This window comes from Platalea leucorodia, assembly GCF_965183815.1.
Source record: "Platalea leucorodia genome assembly, chromosome: 7".
In the NCBI taxonomy this organism is placed as follows: Eukaryota; Metazoa; Chordata; class Aves; order Pelecaniformes; family Threskiornithidae; genus Platalea; species Platalea leucorodia.
Window position 1 is genome coordinate 45,804,972 of NC_138829.1, and position 19,234 is coordinate 45,824,205.

At 48.2% G+C, this 19,234-nt stretch overlaps 4 protein-coding genes across 10 annotated transcripts in view; 2 read left to right on the plus strand and 2 right to left on the minus strand.

The window, feature by feature from the left end:
* CELF1 (CUGBP Elav-like family member 1) overlaps positions 1 to 3,070 on the minus strand; it is a gene marked incomplete at its 5' end in the record, with an annotated part of 71,693 nt that extends 68,623 nt beyond the window's left edge. The window contains one exon of one of the 6 annotated variants that reach the window (XM_082318693.1): positions 3,052 to 3,070. Of the gene's footprint in view, positions 1 to 1,256; positions 1,420 to 1,630; positions 1,702 to 3,051 lie in introns of those variants that run through there. The other 5 variants (XM_082318691.1, XM_082318696.1, XM_082318697.1 and 2 more) reach the window with 5 other exon arrangements.
* Positions 1,652 to 4,847, plus strand: PTPMT1 (protein tyrosine phosphatase mitochondrial 1). The gene is made up of 4 exons (XM_082318708.1): positions 1,652 to 1,875; positions 1,948 to 2,028; positions 2,544 to 2,735; positions 3,985 to 4,847. The coding sequence occupies exons 1-4, from the start codon at positions 1,705 to 1,707 to the stop codon at positions 4,123 to 4,125; spliced, it is 585 nt and encodes a 194-aa protein (XP_082174834.1). The 5' UTR covers positions 1,652 to 1,704; the 3' UTR covers positions 4,126 to 4,847.
* Positions 4,848 to 4,994: 147 nt separating this feature from the next.
* KBTBD4 (kelch repeat and BTB domain containing 4) lies at positions 4,995 to 12,265 on the minus strand. 2 transcript variants are annotated; one of them, XM_082318680.1, is made up of 4 exons: positions 12,165 to 12,265; positions 9,353 to 9,973; positions 6,667 to 6,773; positions 4,995 to 6,079 (listed from the first exon to the last, which is right to left on the minus strand). In XM_082318680.1, exons 2-4 carry the CDS (start codon positions 9,942 to 9,944, stop codon positions 5,219 to 5,221), a joined length of 1,560 nt encoding a protein of 519 aa, XP_082174806.1. In that variant the 5' UTR covers positions 9,945 to 9,973; positions 12,165 to 12,265; the 3' UTR covers positions 4,995 to 5,218. The 2 variants fall into 2 exon arrangements, with proteins under 2 accessions (XP_082174806.1, XP_082174805.1); XM_082318679.1 differs by having other exon boundaries at positions 12,081 to 12,207.
* NDUFS3 (NADH:ubiquinone oxidoreductase core subunit S3) lies at positions 12,264 to 18,904 on the plus strand. The gene is made up of 7 exons (XM_082318707.1): positions 12,264 to 12,379; positions 12,490 to 12,552; positions 13,526 to 13,623; positions 13,893 to 14,042; positions 15,878 to 16,003; positions 16,290 to 16,409; positions 18,653 to 18,904. The coding sequence occupies exons 1-7, from the start codon at positions 12,328 to 12,330 to the stop codon at positions 18,818 to 18,820; spliced, it is 777 nt and encodes a 258-aa protein (XP_082174833.1). The 5' UTR covers positions 12,264 to 12,327; the 3' UTR covers positions 18,821 to 18,904.
* The last annotated feature ends 330 nt before the right edge of the window (positions 18,905 to 19,234 follow it).

The window sequence follows — 19,234 nt, forward strand, 5'->3', positions numbered from 1 at the left end:
ATTATGGATATGCAATGCCAAGTCAGCACAGTAAAATCTGATGAACTGATCTATAGAAAAGCAACAGAGAAGACAGCTAAAGGCACCAGGAGATAATTTAGCAATTATTGTGAACACTAGTTCAAAGAGTAAAACTGGAAAGACAGACAGACACAAAACAACAACAACAACAAAAATTCAAGATACTCAGAAAGTCTAAGCTCTTGTAGACCAGAAGCAAAGCATATTTCAAGATGTAAATCCCCACCAAATATTTTTCCAAATCAAGTGAGCTCCCTGTAAAACACACCCAATGACCACAGTCAAGCAGTACAGTACAAGAAAACTGCAACATCTGAAAAACGCTCCCTGACAACTTCTGGCAGAAGAGAATGCCTGTGCCATAAAGGTGAAAACGCCTGGGCTGTGATTCCTCAGGAATTTAAAGGAGTGAAGGTTCCACGCTTTATTATAGTGCCGGCTCTCAACTTCTCAACTAAATAGTCCTATAAAAGTCTCATGCTGTTATCAATCTTTATTGCTTCTTCATGTATTTATCATTCATTTTATGTTCAGTCTCTCCTGGCTTTTGTATTTCTCTTCCTACTTTGTTCCAGTAGTGTCTGTCACGCCTTCACACACTTGAGACTGCAAATTCTCGCACCCTGCTTGTACTTCTCCTGTACCCGGCTTGCCTCTACCCCCCCGCATACCAGCATACGTTTCACCAGTCCAAAAGACAGACCGTGCCCCCGACGACATGTAACCGCACCCCAGGTTCCAGGGATGGGCCCCCGGGCCGCTCCGCGGCGCTTCAGCCTCCAGCCCGGCAGGCGGACGGCGGCCGTAGCCCGGGGCAGCCGCTCCCCCGCCCCAAGGGCCGCCCCGGGACCCACGCACCGCCCGCCCCCCCCCCGCCGCAACGGCGACGCCACCTCGGGCTGCGCTCGCACCTGCAGCGCCCCCCGCCGCCGCCCCGAGGCCCGGCGGCGCCCGAGGCGCTGTCAGGGCTCAGATCAGATACGACAACCGGCGGCCTCCGGTTCCGGGCCCCGGAGGGGGGTCCCGGCGGGGTGGCCACCGCCCCCGGGGGGGCGCGCACGGGGCGGCGGCTGCCCCGCAGGCCCCAGCCCCTCCGCGCCGCGGGGCGGGGGGGGGCAGAGGCGGGCGGGCAGGAGCGAGGCGCCCGCCGCAAGGCTGCCGCCGCGGCCCGGCACGAGCGGCCTCACGGCGGGAGCCCAGGGAACGGGGGTGAGACGGAAGAGGAAAGCCGTTACCTGCGCGAGGCAGATCGCGCTCTCCGCGGACTCGGCTCGGCTCGGCGCCGTCCCTGCCCGGCCCGGCCCGAGCTCCTCCTGGCGGCCGCCGCCCTCACCTGCCCCCGGGGATCCACCCGCGCCCCGCTCGGCTCCTTGCGCCGCCTCAGGCCGGCTCCGCAAGATGGCGGCGCTTCCGGGGCAGACCACGGCGGCCCCGAGGTGGAGGGGCCGGGGCCGCGCGCCTGCCCGCCGCCCGCCCGCCCCGGCCGGCAGCCCGGCCCCTCCGCGCCCCGCCTGGCACCGCCCCGCTCCGGCCGCCCCGGAGGCGGCGGGCCCGCCCGGCGCCCCCCGCTCCCGCCCCGAGCCCGCCGCAGGCTCCCCCGTCTCCTCACGCTCAGTGCGCTCGTCCGCGGCGCTCCCCCGCCCCTCGGCCGGCGCGGCGCGGCCCGGCCCGGCGCTGCCCGCGATGGGGGTGGCGGCGGCGCTGGGCGCCGGGGCGGCGCGGCTGCTCTTCTACCCGACGCTGCTCTACACGGCGGCACGGGCGCGGCTGCCTGGGTCCCGCCGGCCCTGGTTCCACCGCATCGACGGCGCCGTGCTGCTGGGGGCGCTGCCGCTGCGGGGACGCAGCCGCAGGGTAAGGCGGGGCGGGGCGGGCTGGGCCGGGCCGGGCCGGGCCGGCGGTGCCTGACGGTGCCTGTGCCCGCAGCTGGTGGCGGAGGAGAACGTGCGCGCCGTGGTCACCCTCAACGAGGAGTACGAGACCCGCTTCCTCTGCTGCTCCGCCCAGGTGAGGCCGGCGGCCCGGGGAGCTCGCCGGTGCCCCCCAGGAAGGGTCTCTTGTGGCTTGTCCCGGCGCAGGTGAGGCTTTAGCCGCCTCCTGCCGTCATCGTGGCAGCGACCGCCAAGTCCTCTGACAGCAGGGACGTGGCTTCTTCCTACCGAAGCCGACCTTTAAAACTACCGACAAAGCAGTAAAACGTGAGGATGCAAGTGCTACAGCTGCCGCGGTGGGGAGGAGGCGAGAGGGAAGGGGAGCATTAATTCCAGGCACAGCACTACGCACCTGCAAGAATCCCAGCTCGCCTCCGTTCCTTTAGCGGAACCACATCTTTCCAGTTCCCTTTACCTTCTCCTTTCTGATAGCCAGCAGTAAAGGTTTCATACATCTGATCTAAAGGATTGACATTCAAAGTCTGCTTACAACCCCACTGAATTTCCCAACTGTCTCAACAGGTTCTGGGTTTTCTTTCTGGATAAAAACCCCGAAAAGTTAACTGATCGAATCTGCTATCTCGATTTCAGGAATGGGAGACAATGGGAGTGGAGCAACTGCGTCTCAGCACTGTGGATCTAACTGGAGTCCCCACCTTGGAAAACCTCCACAAGGGTGTTGAATTCATACTGAAACACCGAGCGTGCGGTCACAGCGTCTACGTGCACTGCAAGGCAGGACGCTCCCGCAGTGCCACCATGGTGGCAGCATATTTAATTCAAGTGAGAAGGCTTCTGTACTAAATGGGGTTTATTTTCATACAGTCAGGGCGAGTACAGCCAACCTTTACAATTTGCTTTTGCTCAAGAAACCTGAGCATGTATGGATGCGTTAATATTCCATGATTTTACAGAGTTTGGACTGGAGACCCATTTGAAAAGAGGTAGATAGCTAGGCCCCAAACTTACGCTGCTGTTTTGTAGAACGTGGCAAATGCAAGGTAAATGAACAAGTGAAATTTAACATTTGCTGAACTGCACTCTAAGCTTTCTTTGATAATCTGGTTTATCTTTGCACACCTTGTTCATCTGCACTTACACTGTCAAGATAGATAATGCTTCCTGGCCACGGGACAGTGGTGAAGCTGCAATATAGCTGCCATTCCAAGTAGTCTTCATTCATCTGTACAGTCTGCCTCTGCCAGCTCAGTTATTAGCACAGGCGCTGGCAAAGATGTTCTGGTCTTATGGGAAAGAGAAACTGTTGTTGCAACAAAGCTTTGAAACACATGGTCTGATAGTATCTGTTGCTGGTTCTGGCAGATCAGTCAGACTTCAGGAAGCTGCTCGGTTTTCTGGGCCATTAATATAGTAAGTTCTGCCATTCTTAATTCCTTCTATGGAGGAAATGATTGAGATGGGAATAACAAGTCACTCATGAGGGTAGGTTCACTGAGCAGATAAACATCCATTTTTGTTGTTCAGATTTTCTCCTTGGTTAACTAAAATGGCCAGCCGTTCTAAGCTTTTCAATAAATACAATTCAGGGTCAAGATAAGTGACTTTGGTTTTCTGAGTTCCTCTACAGACCCAACTGGGTAAGCCAGCACTAAACTATGGATTCTTCTGTTGGTGTTATTAAGTGCTCCCTGGAAAATTTTCCCTTAGTGCTGAAGGGAAACTTTTCTCACCAAGCGCTGAAGTACGATGGGAGTACTAGTAAAGTGTAAAAAAAAATAAAAAAAGCAAGCTCCACTCTTGCTCTGGTCTGGTGGGACTAGGACAGGAAACTATTCACAACGTGACGGAAGCATGAGTGAGACAGAAAATGGAGGTCCCAGGCAGCAACCATCCCTCTTCCATGAACTTGCATTAACATTCAGGCCCCTCTGAGAAGAATAGGAAGTCAACAGAAGGGGCAAACCAGCAAGTTGTCTAACAACTCTAATGTTGCCTGTAGCCTCCAGGAAGGCTCCATTAACTGGTGAAGGGATGGAATGGATTTTCACTTGCAGGGTTTCTGCCTTTTCAGCTGCATCACTGGAGCCCTCAGGAAGCAATAGAGGCTATTGCCAAGATCCGTCCCCACATCCTTGTTCGCCACAAGCAAGTCCAGGTCCTGGAGACATTTCACAGGAATGTGATCGCTGGGACAACTGCAGAGAGTCAGTAAGAACTACCAAAATCTCCGTCTCGTCTGCTTTAAAAAAAACCTTACGTTTTAATGATCTAATGAAGGCTTAAATGTTGTACTTCTTGACTATCAATAAAGAAGTTTTTACATAAATTACAGTAAAGGGGAGGTTGGGCTGTTTCATTAAAGCTTCCTTTCCTTATGGCTAATCTCTTAGTTCTCTTGTAGCCCCACAGTTCTTTTCTCCCACACACAGTATCAGTGCTGAGCTGAACTGCAGTCCACAGGAAGTTCTATTATATTTGCAGCAAAGGAAAAGAAAACTTTGTCTCAGGAGAGACTTTATTCAGATTCTTACCCAAAGGGTTACAGTGCCAACAGAGAGGGGCAGGAGGAAGTGGTCTTAATTCTGTCTTTCACCAACAGTATGTTATGATTACAGGTGGGGATTCCCTGTACAGTAAAAGAAGTCAGTGCTCATAAAAATTATCTCCCTCTTTATGCTAGGTGATGACAGAGCAGTAAGCAAGTTCCCAGGTTGTTACTGCTTCTCTAGGAGAAGTGCTGAATAATGCAACCTACTGAAGGTCTTGGGGTCAGCTCTGGAATCTGTCTGCTGTAAATATTTCTGCCAGTCCCTCCTTCTGCAATAGGGACACAGGAATGTTTAAATGGGGACATCCCTGGAGGACACAGTGCACATCTAACTCTGTGACTGACGTGGCAGCAACACACAGTCTCCCAGACAGTAAAACTAGCAGTCTGGGCCAAGGAGGATGTTGTCCATATGCTATAGGATTTGTTATTGGCTGATTGGTTCCAGGCTAAAAATGCCATTCGTTGCAGTTTGGGCCTCCAACGCAAGCAGCTTATCATCAAGGGATCAAAGTAATAGCATTTAGTCCATCTGAAATCTAAGATGCAGCAGTTCAACTTTAATAGTACTATGTAAAAGAATAGGCCCGCAGCCAGAAAGCCTGTACTTCCTCTGCACGGGTATAGAGGATGGGGTCTTTACTCGATGTTGTGAGCTTGCAGTAATTGGGACTGGTGCTGAGGGTGGTGGGTGCCTCTGAGCGGCACAGCAGAACACTGTTGCTGCCCTTCCTATCACTGGGCCTGTTTTTCCCACTTAGGCCAGGACAAACTGTAGGTTAGTGAGCAGCACTTTGATGCCACTTGTGACTGTTACAACAGAGGTGGCTGGGTTAAGTTTAAAAGTATTTGCATCACCCTTTTTATAGCGGTCGCGAAAGACATAGATGCTGCCATTGCAGCTGGCAATTTTCCAGAGGGATGGTACTGAGCTCCAGGCATCTGGCAGGCATAGCCGAGTGAAGCTATCCAGTAGGGGGTTATAACATAGCAGTGAATCCCCTTCGGCTACAATGAACACCACATCCTTGTGTACAGCAGCATGCATGCGCCCTGCAAAAGGCAGTACATATGGCTTCACGTGGCATTTCTCTGTGTTGGTGTCATAGCACTGAATTAGCCGAGAGGGCTTGGTGAAGAAGTCCAAGTCATTTTCCTCCCCGCCCAGCAGGTAAATGACACCATTAAGGTTTACACCTGCAGCTCCAGAGACTGCCACTTCCAACTGGCTGGTCTCTGTCCAGACATTGTCTCGTACTCTGTAATATATGACAGCATTAGAGAGCGTGTCCTGTAAAGTTTTACCCCCCAGTGAATATATTGCATCCTTGCTTGGCACGGAGACAAGGGTGTGTTGGAGCCGGTCACGGGGCAAAGGGGCGCACCATTCCCAGTCTATCGTTGCATTGTTGCATTTCCACATGCGTCGTGGAATGGAGCCACCAACGACGTACAGGTCACTACCATGCTTGCAGGCTGCAGTGATCTGGTGACAGAGGCTGTTCTGGCCACTCACGCTTATGGAGTCATCATCAGCACAATGCAGAGAGACAGCGAGTGAATGTGTACGTGATGACTCCTTTCCAATCAGGTAGATGTGAACATTTTCTCCAATCACCTGAGAGAAAGGAGGAGTGTGTCAGCAGAATTAGGCCTGTTTACACAAACATCAGTGATGCCTAAGACCGAATTATTCAGCTTTTTAGGACCCACCTGTGGGCCTGAGGTGCGTGACCTGCTTCCCATGTCCTGCCACCCTACAACATTCAGGATTTGGAGCCTCAAAGCCTTTTCAAGATAGCAGTCATATCTGACATAGCACAATAGCAACAGACTTCACTGGAACCCAACTGTCTGTGGTTTAGGTAAGGGCTGGTTACATCACTGATGGAGTAGAGTTTTTATAAAGGGAATGCCAAACTCAGATTTCTGAATGGTCTCTTTGGTAGCTGAGCATCTGGTGAAAAAGTTATTTGTGGCTTTGCTCAAATCACTAGTGAAAGCAGCCTCAGGTTAAATTAAAAAAGCTGTCAGTGGGGTTGCTATTTATGACAATGAAGGTATTCCTCACACGAGCACCATGAATTTCAATGGCATTTGTGTTTTGCGACTTTCAAGTCACACCTGTGAGGAGAATACCCTGCCTCGGGAAGTGCGAAACCAGCAAGTGCTACACCAACCCCAGAACAGCAAGTCTTTTTATACCTTCAGACTCGATCGCAGTGTCTCTGAAAAGCCCGCTCGCTCCTCCTTGTTGAAGTTGATCCAGGTTTCTATGGCAGCCGTTGGATTCTGAGAACATGGAACGCCATCTGTGGTTTAGGGACAGAAAGGCATTTATGATATCTAGACAAAGGTGTGCGTACTCAGGAACATCCTTTTCCTGCAACTCCCTCCCTCCACTCCCACCACAAACCCTACTTTCTAGAGAGGAGAAAAAGATACAGAGGTTTATAGATTTTGGCAGGCATGATCAGCACTGCCAGCCAGGCATCTACATGAAATTAGTTTGCGTAAACATCAGAAGACAGAGCTGCCAGATCTTAAGCACTTTGGATGAGTTTCAACAAAGGAATGTACTTCCGAGAGAAAGAGGGCAGGAAAGAGAACTTACATGCTTTGTGACGATGAAAAATACTTCCTTATTTAAGCACGTAGGCAAAAAGATCCTCTTACTTGAGAATCTCAGCAGCTACCTTTCTTTCTGGCTGGTCCTAGAAACCTATCTAGCAGAAGTCATCTGCAGAAATTTCCCTTCTCTGAGCACTGTCAGACACCTGACCTTCAAGACTGAACATCTGGTGTTGCTGCTATCCTCTTAACATTTGGAAATCCCCAATGAGCTACTATAGCTTTCCTTAGCAGCGTGACAGTAGGAAACACTCAACAGCCTGCATCAGATTTCGATTTGTTACCAGACATAACTGGAAGTTTTGATTCTGCCACAAACTAGTGCATCATCATCATCGTCAGTACATTACCTACAAGATTTTAGGTATTTACTTCCAGTTTGAAATCCAGCAATTATGCCTGTACTCATTGAGAGGCTTCCCTATGAAGGCTCTCTGATTTTGTAGTCTGCTCTCATGACAAACCCTGAATTCAATGCTGCTGAAGGCATCAGCCAAATTCCAACACTTTTCTCTATACTGGAAGGGAGGAGGAAAAGTGTGGAACAAAAGCAAGTATTTCAACTCTGTTTATTAGTAAAAGGGATGTCCATAAGCTATCCATCACATGTAGTGGTTAAGTGGAAAGACTTTGATTTTGAAATGGGTCCTAGAGTGCAACAAAAGGTAAGCTTAATAAATTACTATTTCATGAAATTAATTTTAATCCTTGCCACTAATAGCTTCCTCTATTTAACTCTCCATTAACTAAACAAAGATGCAGGAATTGCAAAAGAAGATTTTCCCTGCCAGCAGTAGGAGTGTATTTCAGATTATAATCCATTTTATGAGCTAAGTTTCAGCATAAATATTGAGTAATGTGATTCTATATATAGAAATAGATGAAGCATGGAAAAAAAGTTTGATCGAGCAATTACATTAGTTCAGGACCACAAACACTAAAGGCCATGGTCCTAAAACTATGGTTACTACATGGAATCCCTAGGAAGTTAAGGGTGATTGAACTCTATAGCTTTATTTCATGATTTTAGGAATTAATTTTTTTTAATGTAGTCACAACTTGGTTTAAAGACTTTAGCTAGATAGCTATCAAAATTAATTTTATCACATTTTTTCTGAGCTATCAGTACATACTCTCAATAGGTTTTTGACTGAATTTCTTTAGATGCAACAGAGATAATAAAATTCAATATCTGTAAAGATTCTCATATGCATAGCATCAACTTTAAAGGCTATTTTAAGTCTTATGGACAGATTTGCCAGTATTCCAAAGAAGCCAGTCACAGTAGTTTTATTGTTGTAACAGCATATAAAACATGACACACAAAGTATAGTTATTTACTCCATTACAAAATTATTTAATTAAAGCAAGAAAGGGGCAATCTCTCTGGTCCCAAGTCCAGTACACTTGAATGTATGAGCTGCTTCTACATTCTTGCTTCCTCTAGCAATGATACATAAATGCACAAAAATGTAGTTGTGACTGCAGCATCATGGAGAGGTTTTCAAGTACTGGCTGTACTTACTAGGCCAGTAGAGAATCTTTAAGGATTGGTGGCAGTTGGACTAAGTTGTTGATGTGTCGACACATCCCTCACAACCCTGAGTCACTGCATCCATCAGCTAAATTGCAAAGGCCATCCATGGCCATTGCAAAGGCTGTTACCTTTACAAGAAGGGTAATTACTGTATTACTAAGACGTTACAATGCCTCTATTTCAGTCAGCTGAGTGCCTAGCCTAAATAATCCTAACAATTATATACAATTGTGAATAACACTAACATAGTCTAAAAATAAGGTTTGTACTCAGCCTTCTTACAAATGTTGAGTTGTTGCATTACTATGTTAAATGATTAAGAACTAAAGAAGAAAAAAAGGTGACTTTCATAAGATGTTCATTTCTGGTAAGGCTTCTTTGTTTTACTTTTACTGCAAACAAAAATACGACGAATTGTTGGAAGTTATTAAGTTATGTTTAAAAAACCTGTAATACTTCTGACCTGTTGACTCAGGAACTGCTGGGAATTACCAGCATCCTCCGTGTCCCTTTTCTATAGCTTAGATGCTTCATGTCCAGTAACAATTAATAGTTTATCTTCTGATTAAGTTATCCAGAATGTTTTGCTTTGCTTAGCTTAGCTAAGCCTCTGAATAGGCAGTGATTATGGAAACTAGGATCTTTCTGTCTATTTTTTTCAGTCCCTGAGAGACCCTCTGAAAGTCTACATCCACATCCTGGCTAGTCTCAAGAACTCCTTACCTGTTAGGATGTCTGTCAGTAGGCGGAGAGGCAGGTGTAGGAACTCCTCTGTGTCTTGCAGTTGAGACAAATGTGACTTCGCACAGTGTTTGGCAGCTGTGTAGAGCTCCATGTCACTGTGTTGGTCTGCCAACCACATGACCTGCAGACAGTTCCTAACCTGCACCGTACGGGCCAAAAAACGGGAGCACTCTTCGAAAAGGGCAGTCAGCTGGTACATGTCTGCCACTTCATAGGTTTCCTGCAACTCTTCTGCCCTCAGCTTTACAGTCCCATGGTAAATATAGTCCACAAGGAGCTGAAAGACACTCTCGCTAACGTCCTGCAGCTCAATCACCCGGTTGTGGGCCTCCTTTAGGTTGGAAGTGAACATAGAACGAAAAAAGCAACTCTGAGCTGAGAGGACCAAACGGTGCAGCTGGAATTCTTTGCCTTCCACTGATATTGTAACATCAGCAAAGAGCTCATCCTCCAAGCATAATTTCATAATACCCTGGGCCACGCGGCCTGAGTGGGAGCGGTCGGTGAAGGTGTAGTTCACAAAGTAGTTCTCTTCCGCAGAGGAGCCTCCAGTCTCTTCTGACGAGTCCATGGTGCTGCACAGATCAGACCTCCAGCAATCTGTAAAATCACAATAATCATATGGCTTTCTCTCTCCACTAACAAGATTATGCAATACTTCAGGGTACATGGAAAAATCTAACATATTGGTAAGAGGCCAGCATATTTTAGACTGAATATAAATAGCGCAGCCAGAAACTTCTGCTTGAGCTTCGGAATCTCAAACAACAAATGAGAAGTTGGCATAATTAAAATTATAATATACACCAAACTTCCAGTACAGTGAGCATCACATCCCAGCAGAACTGGGAGATGTGCATGTCTTTTCACCACTCATGTCACTGACACAAAGAAATGCAGCAACAGTTACTCAAGTGGAAAGTCCAGCAACTGCACTAGGAAACTCGCAAAGCCAAAAGAACGCGGCAGCACCATAGCTGGGCTAGATGGAAAAAGGATTACAGTATCATACCAACAAAGAGTATAGACAGCAGTTCATATCATCAGGAGGAGTTAATTACCATCCAAAACCAACATGATGAATGTGTGCAATGATATCAAGCAAGGTGAACTTGTTTTTACCAAAGCTGCGCGAGAAGTCTGCCAGATATAACCACCAGTCCTTCAAGCTAACCAAATGAGATAACCGATCGTCATACTCTGTTAATGTGCCAAATATCTTCAGCATTCAAATAACCTGCTAGATGTTGTTAGCTGCTGTTTCCCAAGTGGCAGGGAGAACTCAGTTTAAAAGATAACACCAGAGAGGTACCAGAGATTGTTTGCAGAGGTCCAAGCAGTTTGTGGGTTGAAAAAGCTTCTGAACCAGAGAAGGACTGCTGTGGAAAAGAGCTCTTCTTTAACGTGGCTCCTGACAGCATTAGGAGCAAATAGATGCCTGCTTGCATTCACTTTAAGCTTATTTTTACACCTCAACTATTAGCCATGGTGACTGATATCACATATTTCTTCATTTAATACTGAACATGATTTCCAGTACAATATTTCACAAAGACGGGATTTTTTTCCAAGAGATTCATAGTTACTCTTCCATGCTTTGTCAAATATGCATTTTCTTACTATAGCTCTGCTTGACACAGGAGTGCTCCTAAGTTCTTTGCACAAGTTCTGTTCACAAGAAGTAGTGTCTACATCCCTAATTGGCTGGATGAGTCCGTCCCATCCCTGGTGGTGGCCTGTCTTAATTATACCCTTATTGTTATTTTACAATAGTTCTGGCCTGTCTTAAAATACATTAATCTGTAAGAGACTGAGCAACTGCAACTGGCACAGCACACATCAGTACTATTTTTCCAGCTTTTGCAAGTACAAGCCTATCCTGCAAATGGGCTCCCACTTCAGTTGCAGCTCTTGGTCCTTACAGGCAAGGTGCTCAGAAGCTGCAGCCCAGAGTGCCGAAGTGACCACGCAGAGCACCAGGATAGGGACAGATGAACTGCTCTGCCCTCTTGGCACAGCAGAACCGGCTGCCCCCACTGCCCAGCACAATTTCCAGAGCACTGGTGCCAAGCCACGAAAGAAATGCCAACAGCAGCTAAAGACTACCGTAAATCTCACATCCTTCTTTGTAAACACAAAGTTCCCCTTTGCATCCATGGCGTCTCCACTATAAAGAGAGAGAGGAGCAGGAACGGCAAAGTGTCCCATAAAGCAAAATCTCGCGCATTTTGCGTCACCAAAGCCATGACCGGCCGTGTGCCGGGCTACGGGTGACGACGGCGTAACCAGCACCTGGCGCACCTGCCTCCTCCTTCCTTGCTCCTGACAGGGTCGCGGATGCCATGACAGCGCCTGGGATCAGGGAACCCCTACACACAACCGACAGCGGCTCCACGCTTCGGCGGCGGGGGGGAAGGAGAGGAAAGCTACTTCTCGGAAAAGTAAAGACCCGCACCAGGCCCGCGCTAAGGCTGTGAACACCGCCGCGAAGTTGCCTCGCCCCCTCAGCGCTGCTCCAGGCCGGGGCTCTGCCAGGCGCCTCACGTCCGCACCCGACGGCGGACGCGCCGCCCCAGAGCTCGCTGCCTCCGCGGCCGGGCCGGGCCGCTCCCCGTCCAGGCTCGCCCCGCCGCGGGCTCCCCGCCCGCCCCAGGGCAGCGGGGCTCCGCCGGCCCCGACCCCCGCTCCGCCGCGGCACGGCACCCACCTGCGGCGCCTCCCTTCATGCCGCCGCGCCGGAGCCTCCCGCCGCCGCCCCGGGGTGCCCCAGCGGCTCCTCCGCGCCCCTCACCCTACGCCAGGCGCCGCCAGGCACTCGCCGCTTCCGGCCACCGACCCGGAAGCCTCCCTGAGAAGCCCCGCGCGCGCGCTTCCGCCTCCCCCGGGGGAAGCGCGGCGACGGTGGCGCCTTCCGCTTCCGGTCCGTGCCCTTGCCCGCCCGTGTCCCGGCGGGGATGTTGGCGGCGGCGGCGGCGGCGCGGGGGCTTGCGCGGGCCGCGCTGCGAGGTGAGGGGAGGCGGCGGGGCTCGGCCAGCCCGTGGCCGCGGGCCGGGCCGGGCCGGGCGGTTGGCGGGGGGCGGCCGCGGTCGGTGAGACGTCTCCGTTTCTCTCCGCAGCTGGCGCAGGCCCGGCGGCGGCGCAGGCCCGGCTGGCGGGGAGCTCCACCGCGGAGACTCGCCGTAAGTGAGCGGGGCGGGGGCCGCGGCGTGGCGTTGCGGTTGGGGCCGTTGGTTCGGCTGGGGGGAGCGCGGTGGCAGGGCCCGGGGCGTGCGCCTGCGTCCCTGCCAGCTCCCGGCCCCGCCGGGGCGCTGACTGCCCCTGCGAAGCTCCTGTGCCGTGTAACCGTTTCGGTGAGCGCCTCAGGCAACGGTTGGCGCCTGTCACGCGTAAACGTGAATTTTGCGCAGAAAGGGGGCTGTGTATCAGCCGTGCTCGCCCTGCGTTCCCGCCTGCGTCCCTCCCCGCGGGCCTGCCCGCTTGTTCCGTGCAAAGTTGTGCCTGGGCAACAGCTGCATAGCCCCTCGCTGCCCTGAATCTTGAGGGGTATTTGTAATCATAACAACAACAACAAAGCGCAACATGAGGTCCTAGGATGTTTTGGTTATAAGGGGGTTGCTTAGAGGTTGGCACGTCAAACAAAACCAGGATTATTTTGTCTAGAAAAAAAGATCCTTTCTAGACCCAGGCTGAATGTCATGAGCGGTATCTAAGTTCAGATTGTTCAGGCATCTCTGCCTCTCTCTTTTTCATCTTGTAAATTGTTTCTCTGTCAGCTTGTTGCACTGTTCCTCTTGCTGTATTTACAGTGCACAAACACATTTCTGTCTAGCACTGACGCGAACTTCCATATCAAAGTCTCTAGTTCCATGTTGTTCTGTGTACCACAACACATGTATGTTGCTATAGTCCAGTCTCTATTACAGCATCCTATTTATTCTACTATACATATATGTTATGTTTAGCTTCGGATTTACTATACCTAAACTTCGCAAGTTACCTGAACCTGAAGCTGCCTGGCTTCTGCCAGAGCTACTGAGAGGTAGCTAGACTGGTTAAAGGGATTTTTAAGTCAGGGATGGGAGTTACTACTCTTCTTTCTGTAGCTTTCTGTATTCCCTGCCATAATCTTGGGAACTTTATTTTTGTCTTTAGCTACTGTCAGACCAAAAAATGAAGTAGAACAGAAGCAGCTATGTGCTTTTGGGGAGTATGTGGCTGAGATTCTGCCTAAGTATATCCAGCAAGCACAGGTAGGTGCTGTTCAAGAAATTGTTCTTGTGAGGGGGACGGGATCCAGTGAACACACTGCTTGTTTGTTAGATGTTTCCAGAAGTTGTTCTGGGGAAGAAAGATTGTCAGAATTACATGGAAGTTACTGCTATTACTAAGCCCCTTTATCTGATGTCATTATGTGTCTGCTGTACAATCTGTTCTCTTTGTTTAGGTGTTCTGCTGGATTCAGTGTAATGTTCAGTCCTGTTGGTGTTTGTACTCATGCCCTTTCCACTGTTTTCATCAGGTGACCTGTTTCAATGAGCTGGAACTTTTGATCCATCCAGATGGGATCATTCCAGTTCTGACCTTCCTTCGAGATCACACTAATGCCCAGTTCAAATCCTTGGCTGACTTGACTGCTGTTGATGTCCCATCTCGGCAGTACCGCTTTGAGGTAAGAACTGCTCATAGGTGCCGGACTCGGAAGGTTTCACAAGTGCTGATGGCTGTGGGTGCTGTTGCAGCTGTGATCACATTTTTTGCTTTCTGACAGTGAAATGAAAATCCACTCTGAAATACTGGGTTTTGTTCAATCTGTTGATCGTGGAAGCAGCAGCAGAACTGATACTGCATGGGTTCCTAGTCTGGCTTTCCTTTTGTGCTCTGCTGAAAGTCTCTCTCTTTTTTTTTTTTTTGTGTTCTTTTTTTTGTTTTAGTTTGGTTTTACCAAAGCATCTAGAGACTTCTTTCTGGCCTGATGTGAATTGGTGCTCTTCCTTCTTCCAGCCTGTCAGCTGCTGTTGAGACAACTGATCATGTTTTTCTTTAAAATCCCATCAATCTTCTTAACAATTTTCCTCTTTTTAAAAAACAAAACAAAAAACCTATTTAGCTCTTTTAAAAGCATTCCCTGAAAGTTGGGACCAAACAGAGATGAGGCAGATTTTCAGAAACCTCTCAGAAGATCTGGGGCACTGAACTTCCACTGACTTTCAGTGGATATTGGAGATTTGGCTCCCACAGATGCTTTTGAAAATCTCACTGTATACGGTGAGATTTTTGCAGCTGCAAATAGAAAAAGAAAAGATACATCTTTGGGGAAACCACAGACTCAGCATATTGTCTTCTCACCTACTATTAGAAAGCTTTGTTCGCTGTATTGTTGCAAAGACATTGTAGTTTATCCTAGGAAGATCTGTAAAAGATAGCAGCAGAAAATCTTCTGGATGAAGAGATGTTTATCTTCCCTTTTCTAATCTGGGCAGACTGTCTTTCGGACAAGAGAAGTGAATTGGTAGATTTTTAGTTCCCAGCAAGTAACAAGGATAATGAAAAGTAACTGATTTATTTTTCCCCTTTGGTTTATCTTGTGGTATTAAATCACTTACCAACAGCTGATCAGAAAGCGAGGGGTGGCAGGTTTGCCTTATCTGTGTTAGCTAATCAGATGTCTGTTGTTTTCAAATATAGCTTCTTGCTTTGCTAGTAACAGCTTTGACTTTTAGTAATGTAACTCATGATTAGGCAAAAATCCTGAGAGTTGTAGAGAGAGTTTCTTTAACTTAAAGGCCTCCAGTCACTGAAGAAGTTGAAGATTTTTTACTTCAGGATTTTTCTTTTAAAAATCAGCGTAGTAGATTCATAGAAATAACAGAAATCTGGACCTTGATGAATTCACCTTTACCAGCCATCTTCACAGAGGCAGTATCAAACAAGGCTCCACAATTTCTTACAAAGGTTTGGGTTTTTTTTCAGTCTGCTTGTAGTAAGTATGCCCCCTTGCCCCCCGGAGGTTCTAGTAATCCTCATAAGCAGCCTTTTTATTAGTACTTCATCACCAGAAGAGTTAGAAATTTTCCCTGGTATCCAACTTCTTTGATGAAAACTGAGTGTATTTCTTCTTAGCTTTCTCCCACTGGATGCTGAGAGTAATTGATAATCATTTTCTTTGTGACAGACTATTGAAAGACTATTGTCAAGTGTCTCCGTCCCTTCAGTATTCTCTTTTTCTAAGATTTAGAGTCGCTCTTTACGTCAGCTCTTCTTCATCAGTCATGTTTTCTAAATTTCACATCCTTTTTGTTACACTTCTAAGGATCAAAGTGGTGAGCTATTGGAACCTCAGTTGTAATAATGTCTTTCAGTGCCCTGCTCTGAAGCGCTGAATGTGATTCTGCTGATAAAGAATATTTGAAATAGTCTTTGCGTGCCTTTGCTTAGCCAGTACTATACTGCAAAGAGATCCATAAATGCCATACAAGACCAATGCCTTCTTTTATTCTGCTTCAGATTGTGTACAATCTCCTGTCTCTGCGGTTCAACAGTCGGATCCGCGTGAAGACATATACTGATGAGCTGACACCTGTTGACTCAGCAGTGTCCGTGCACAAGGCAGCAAACTGGTATGAAAGAGAGGTGAGTGCCAGTGTACTTGCGAGCAGAGTCTTTGTGGAGAGGGGCTGTGGTTTCCTGATTAAACTGATTCCCAGGGCTCTGAGGAAGAAAGAGAGAAGTGGTTGCCTGGCTGCCTTTTCAGAATAGGAGATAAAAGGGTGTTTGATTTGCTTTTGCCTGAGTTCCTGCATCAGTTTCACTGGCACTGCCAAAAGCCAGGCATTTAACTGAAATTTTATGGACATAATACTTGAAGGTTGTTTTTTCGTTTTTCTAATCCCAACTTACTTGGCTCCCTTTCATTTAGGTTTGGGACATGTACGGTGTTTTCTTTGCCAACCACCCTGATCTAAGGCGAATCCTCACAGACTATGGATTTGAGGGCCATCCTTTCCGGAAGGACTTTCCACTCTCTGGTTATGTGGAGGTAGGAGATAACGCTCATGTTTAAAGTTATCAAATCTCTCCAATACTCTTATCTCTTAATGGCTCGATGTTCAGATGGAGATCAGTGACAAGTGGTATCCCTCAAGGGTCCATACTGGGACCAGTACTGTTTAATATCTTCAGCGACATAGACAGTGGCATCGAGTGCACCCTCAGCAAGTTGGCAGGTGACACCAAGCCGAGTGGTGCAGTTGACAGCCCTGAGGGACGGGATGCCATCGGGGGACCTGGACAAGCTCGAGAACTGGGCCCATGTGAACCTCATAAGGTTCAACAGGGCCAAGTGCAAGGTCCTGCACCTGGGTCAGGGCAACCCCCAGGTATCAATACAGGCTGGGGGATGAAGGGATTGAGAGCAGCCCTGCCGAAAGGGACTTGGGGGTATTGGTGGATGAAAAGCTGGACGTGAGCCAGCAATGTGCGCTCACAGCCCAGAAAGCCAACCATATCCTGGGCTGCATCAAAAGAAGCGTGGCCGGCAGGTCACGGGAGGTGATTCTGCCCCTCTGCTCTGGTGAAACCCCACCTGGAGTACTGCATCCAGCTCTGGAATCCTCAGCACAGGAAAGACATAGACCTGTTGGAGCAGGTCTAGAGGAGGGCCACAAAAACGATCGGAGGGATGGAACTCCTCTGCTATGAGGAAAGGCTGAGAGAATAGGGGTTGTTCAGCCTGGAGAAGGGAAGGCTCCAGAGAGACCTTATTGCGGCCTTTCAGTACTTCAAGGGGGCTTATAAGAAAGATGGGGACTGGCTTTTTAGTAGGGCCAGTTGTGACAGGACAAGGGGTAGTGGTTTTAAGCTAGAAGAGGGTAGATTTAGACTAGATATAAGGAAGGAATTTTTTATGATGAGGGTGGTGACACACTGGAACAGGTTTCCCAGAGAAGTGATGCCGCATCCCTGGAAACATCCAAGGTCAGGTTGGGCAGGGCTCTGAGCAACCTGATCTAGTTGTAGATGTCCCTGCTCATTGCTGGGGGGTTGGACTAGATGATATTTAAAGGTCCCTTCCAACCCAAACTATTCTATGATTCTGTGATCTGAGTTTCGATACAGAGATATGACTGCTTTATAATCCTTTGTCAAAAAGGCAGTAGGGGTGTTTCACTCGTCTGTATTCCAGAGATCTCCTGCATGGAAATTTGAAGTCATTACAAAGTATCATCTGTAATAAGACAGCCTGAAGCCAGAGGCATTGAGCAAATTTCATGTGCTGTATACTGAAGAAATTTGTCAGGCAGAGAAAGTGCTTCTGCTTTTAGCATGTCTTCTGGAAGATTAAACTTTCCACTGCAAAACTGGAGATTCCCAGAGGAATAAAGAACCGAACTGATCTTAATGCAGTTGGAACTCCACTTTGTTGAGTTTTTGTAGACTCAGATTATAAAACTCCAGTTGAACTGACTCTTGCCATTTATCAAATATTTACCTCTGTGTGTCAAACCACAAGTAAAATGAGTGTGTTTAGTATCTGTCTAGTTTCAAATGACCGCCTTGCAGAAGCAGTCATATTTGGTGCAGTTCTAAGACTGAGTTGAGTCTCAGGAGAAAACAATGAGGTTTCGCAGGCAACAGAGGGTTTTAAGAAAAATAGAAGTAACAGCAAATCCTGCGAGTGAGGACCGGGCAGCATCTCCTGAGCTGCGGTTTGGAGATCTGGACTGGCACAGTGAGGATAAATCAAGCCAGTCAGAATTGTCCGGTACTCACCTGCATTTCACCCTGGTTGTCTTTTTGTCCCATGTTCTGAGTGTTGCGCTAAGAAGCACAACTAAAACCAAACAAACTGCCATATTATAAAGATTCATGAGAGCAGTCTCCAGCTATGCCAGGTGGATGGGCCACTTTATTTCAGTGACTCAGGAGAAATTCCTTTGTCATATGACAAGCTAAATCTGTTATTCCCTGTGGACTTCATATGGACTGTAGACTGGGCACTCCTAATTCAGGGTGGTTGGTTAGTCAGGACACCTGAGGTATGTGGTAGTAAAGAGGAGGGTTTTCCTGGAGAGTCCAGAGGTCTTGGTGGCAGCTGGAGGGCTCTTGTTTCATAATGAGGAGAACTGAAGCTGTGGCAGAGGCCTGTGGCCTGTCCATGGCATGAGAAGTAGGATTGCCTGTACCGGAGGAGGTCTGGGTCATTACTGTGTACAGCTAATAGCAGAGATGCTATGGGGACTGTATAAAAATTACTGGTCTGTGTTCTTTGCGCTGTTCTAGGTGCGGTATGATGACGAAGTGAAACGGGTAGTGGCAGAGCCTGTGGAGCTATCTCAGGAATTTCGCAAATTTGATTTGAATAGTCCTTGGGAGGCATTTCCTGCCTATCGTGCAGCTCCAGAACCCCTGAAAATAGAAGCAGGAGCCAAGAAAGAAGATGCAAAATAGCAGCAGAATGGAGCGGATGCACGGCACCATCCTTTCTGTTCTAACATAGTATTTATAATAATAAAAATTGATATGAGATTCTTGCCTGTTGTGGTCAAATGAATAATGTTGTTTTCAAACTAGATGAAAAGCACAGGGTGAGGGATGCTAATTTACAATCCTGATAATCCAACTGGAAGATGTTTATCTGGTACTAAGACATTGGATTTGTCTTTTTGGTTTGCAAATTGAATAGAGTCCCAGCATTCCCTGTGGCTAAGATGCTTTATATACACTGCTTCTGCTAACTGCCCCTGCAGGCATAAATCATAACCTGAGCTCTCACTAGGAGCCTCTACTGAAGCAGCTGTGTAGCTTAAGCAATGGGACAGCAGTATCTCAGCTCCAAGATGGGTGTTGAGAAGACCGTAATAA

Coding starts and splice junctions, on each gene's coding strand:
- PTPMT1 (XM_082318708.1), top strand. CDS start 1,705: ATGGGGGTGGCGGCGGCGCTGGGCGCCGGGGCGGCGCGGCTGCTCTTC. Junction 1,876..1,947: donor TGCGGGGACGCAGCCGCAGG/GTAAGGCGGGGC, acceptor CTGTGCCCGCAG/CTGGTGGCGGAGGAGAACGT. Junction 2,736..3,984: donor TGGCAGCATATTTAATTCAA/GTGAGAAGGCTT, acceptor CTGCCTTTTCAG/CTGCATCACTGGAGCCCTCA.
- KBTBD4 (XM_082318679.1), bottom strand. Junction 6,774..9,352: donor ACTGACAGACATCCTAACAG/GTAAGGAGTTCT, acceptor CCTAAACCACAG/ATGGCGTTCCATGTTCTCAG. Junction 6,080..6,666: donor CACTGCGATCGAGTCTGAAG/GTATAAAAAGAC, acceptor CCTTTCTCTCAG/GTGATTGGAGAAAATGTTCA.
- NDUFS3 (XM_082318707.1), top strand. CDS start 12,328: ATGTTGGCGGCGGCGGCGGCGGCGCGGGGGCTTGCGCGGGCCGCGCTG. Junction 13,624..13,892: donor AGTATATCCAGCAAGCACAG/GTAGGTGCTGTT, acceptor TGTTTTCATCAG/GTGACCTGTTTCAATGAGCT. Junction 16,004..16,289: donor CAAACTGGTATGAAAGAGAG/GTGAGTGCCAGT, acceptor CCTTTCATTTAG/GTTTGGGACATGTACGGTGT.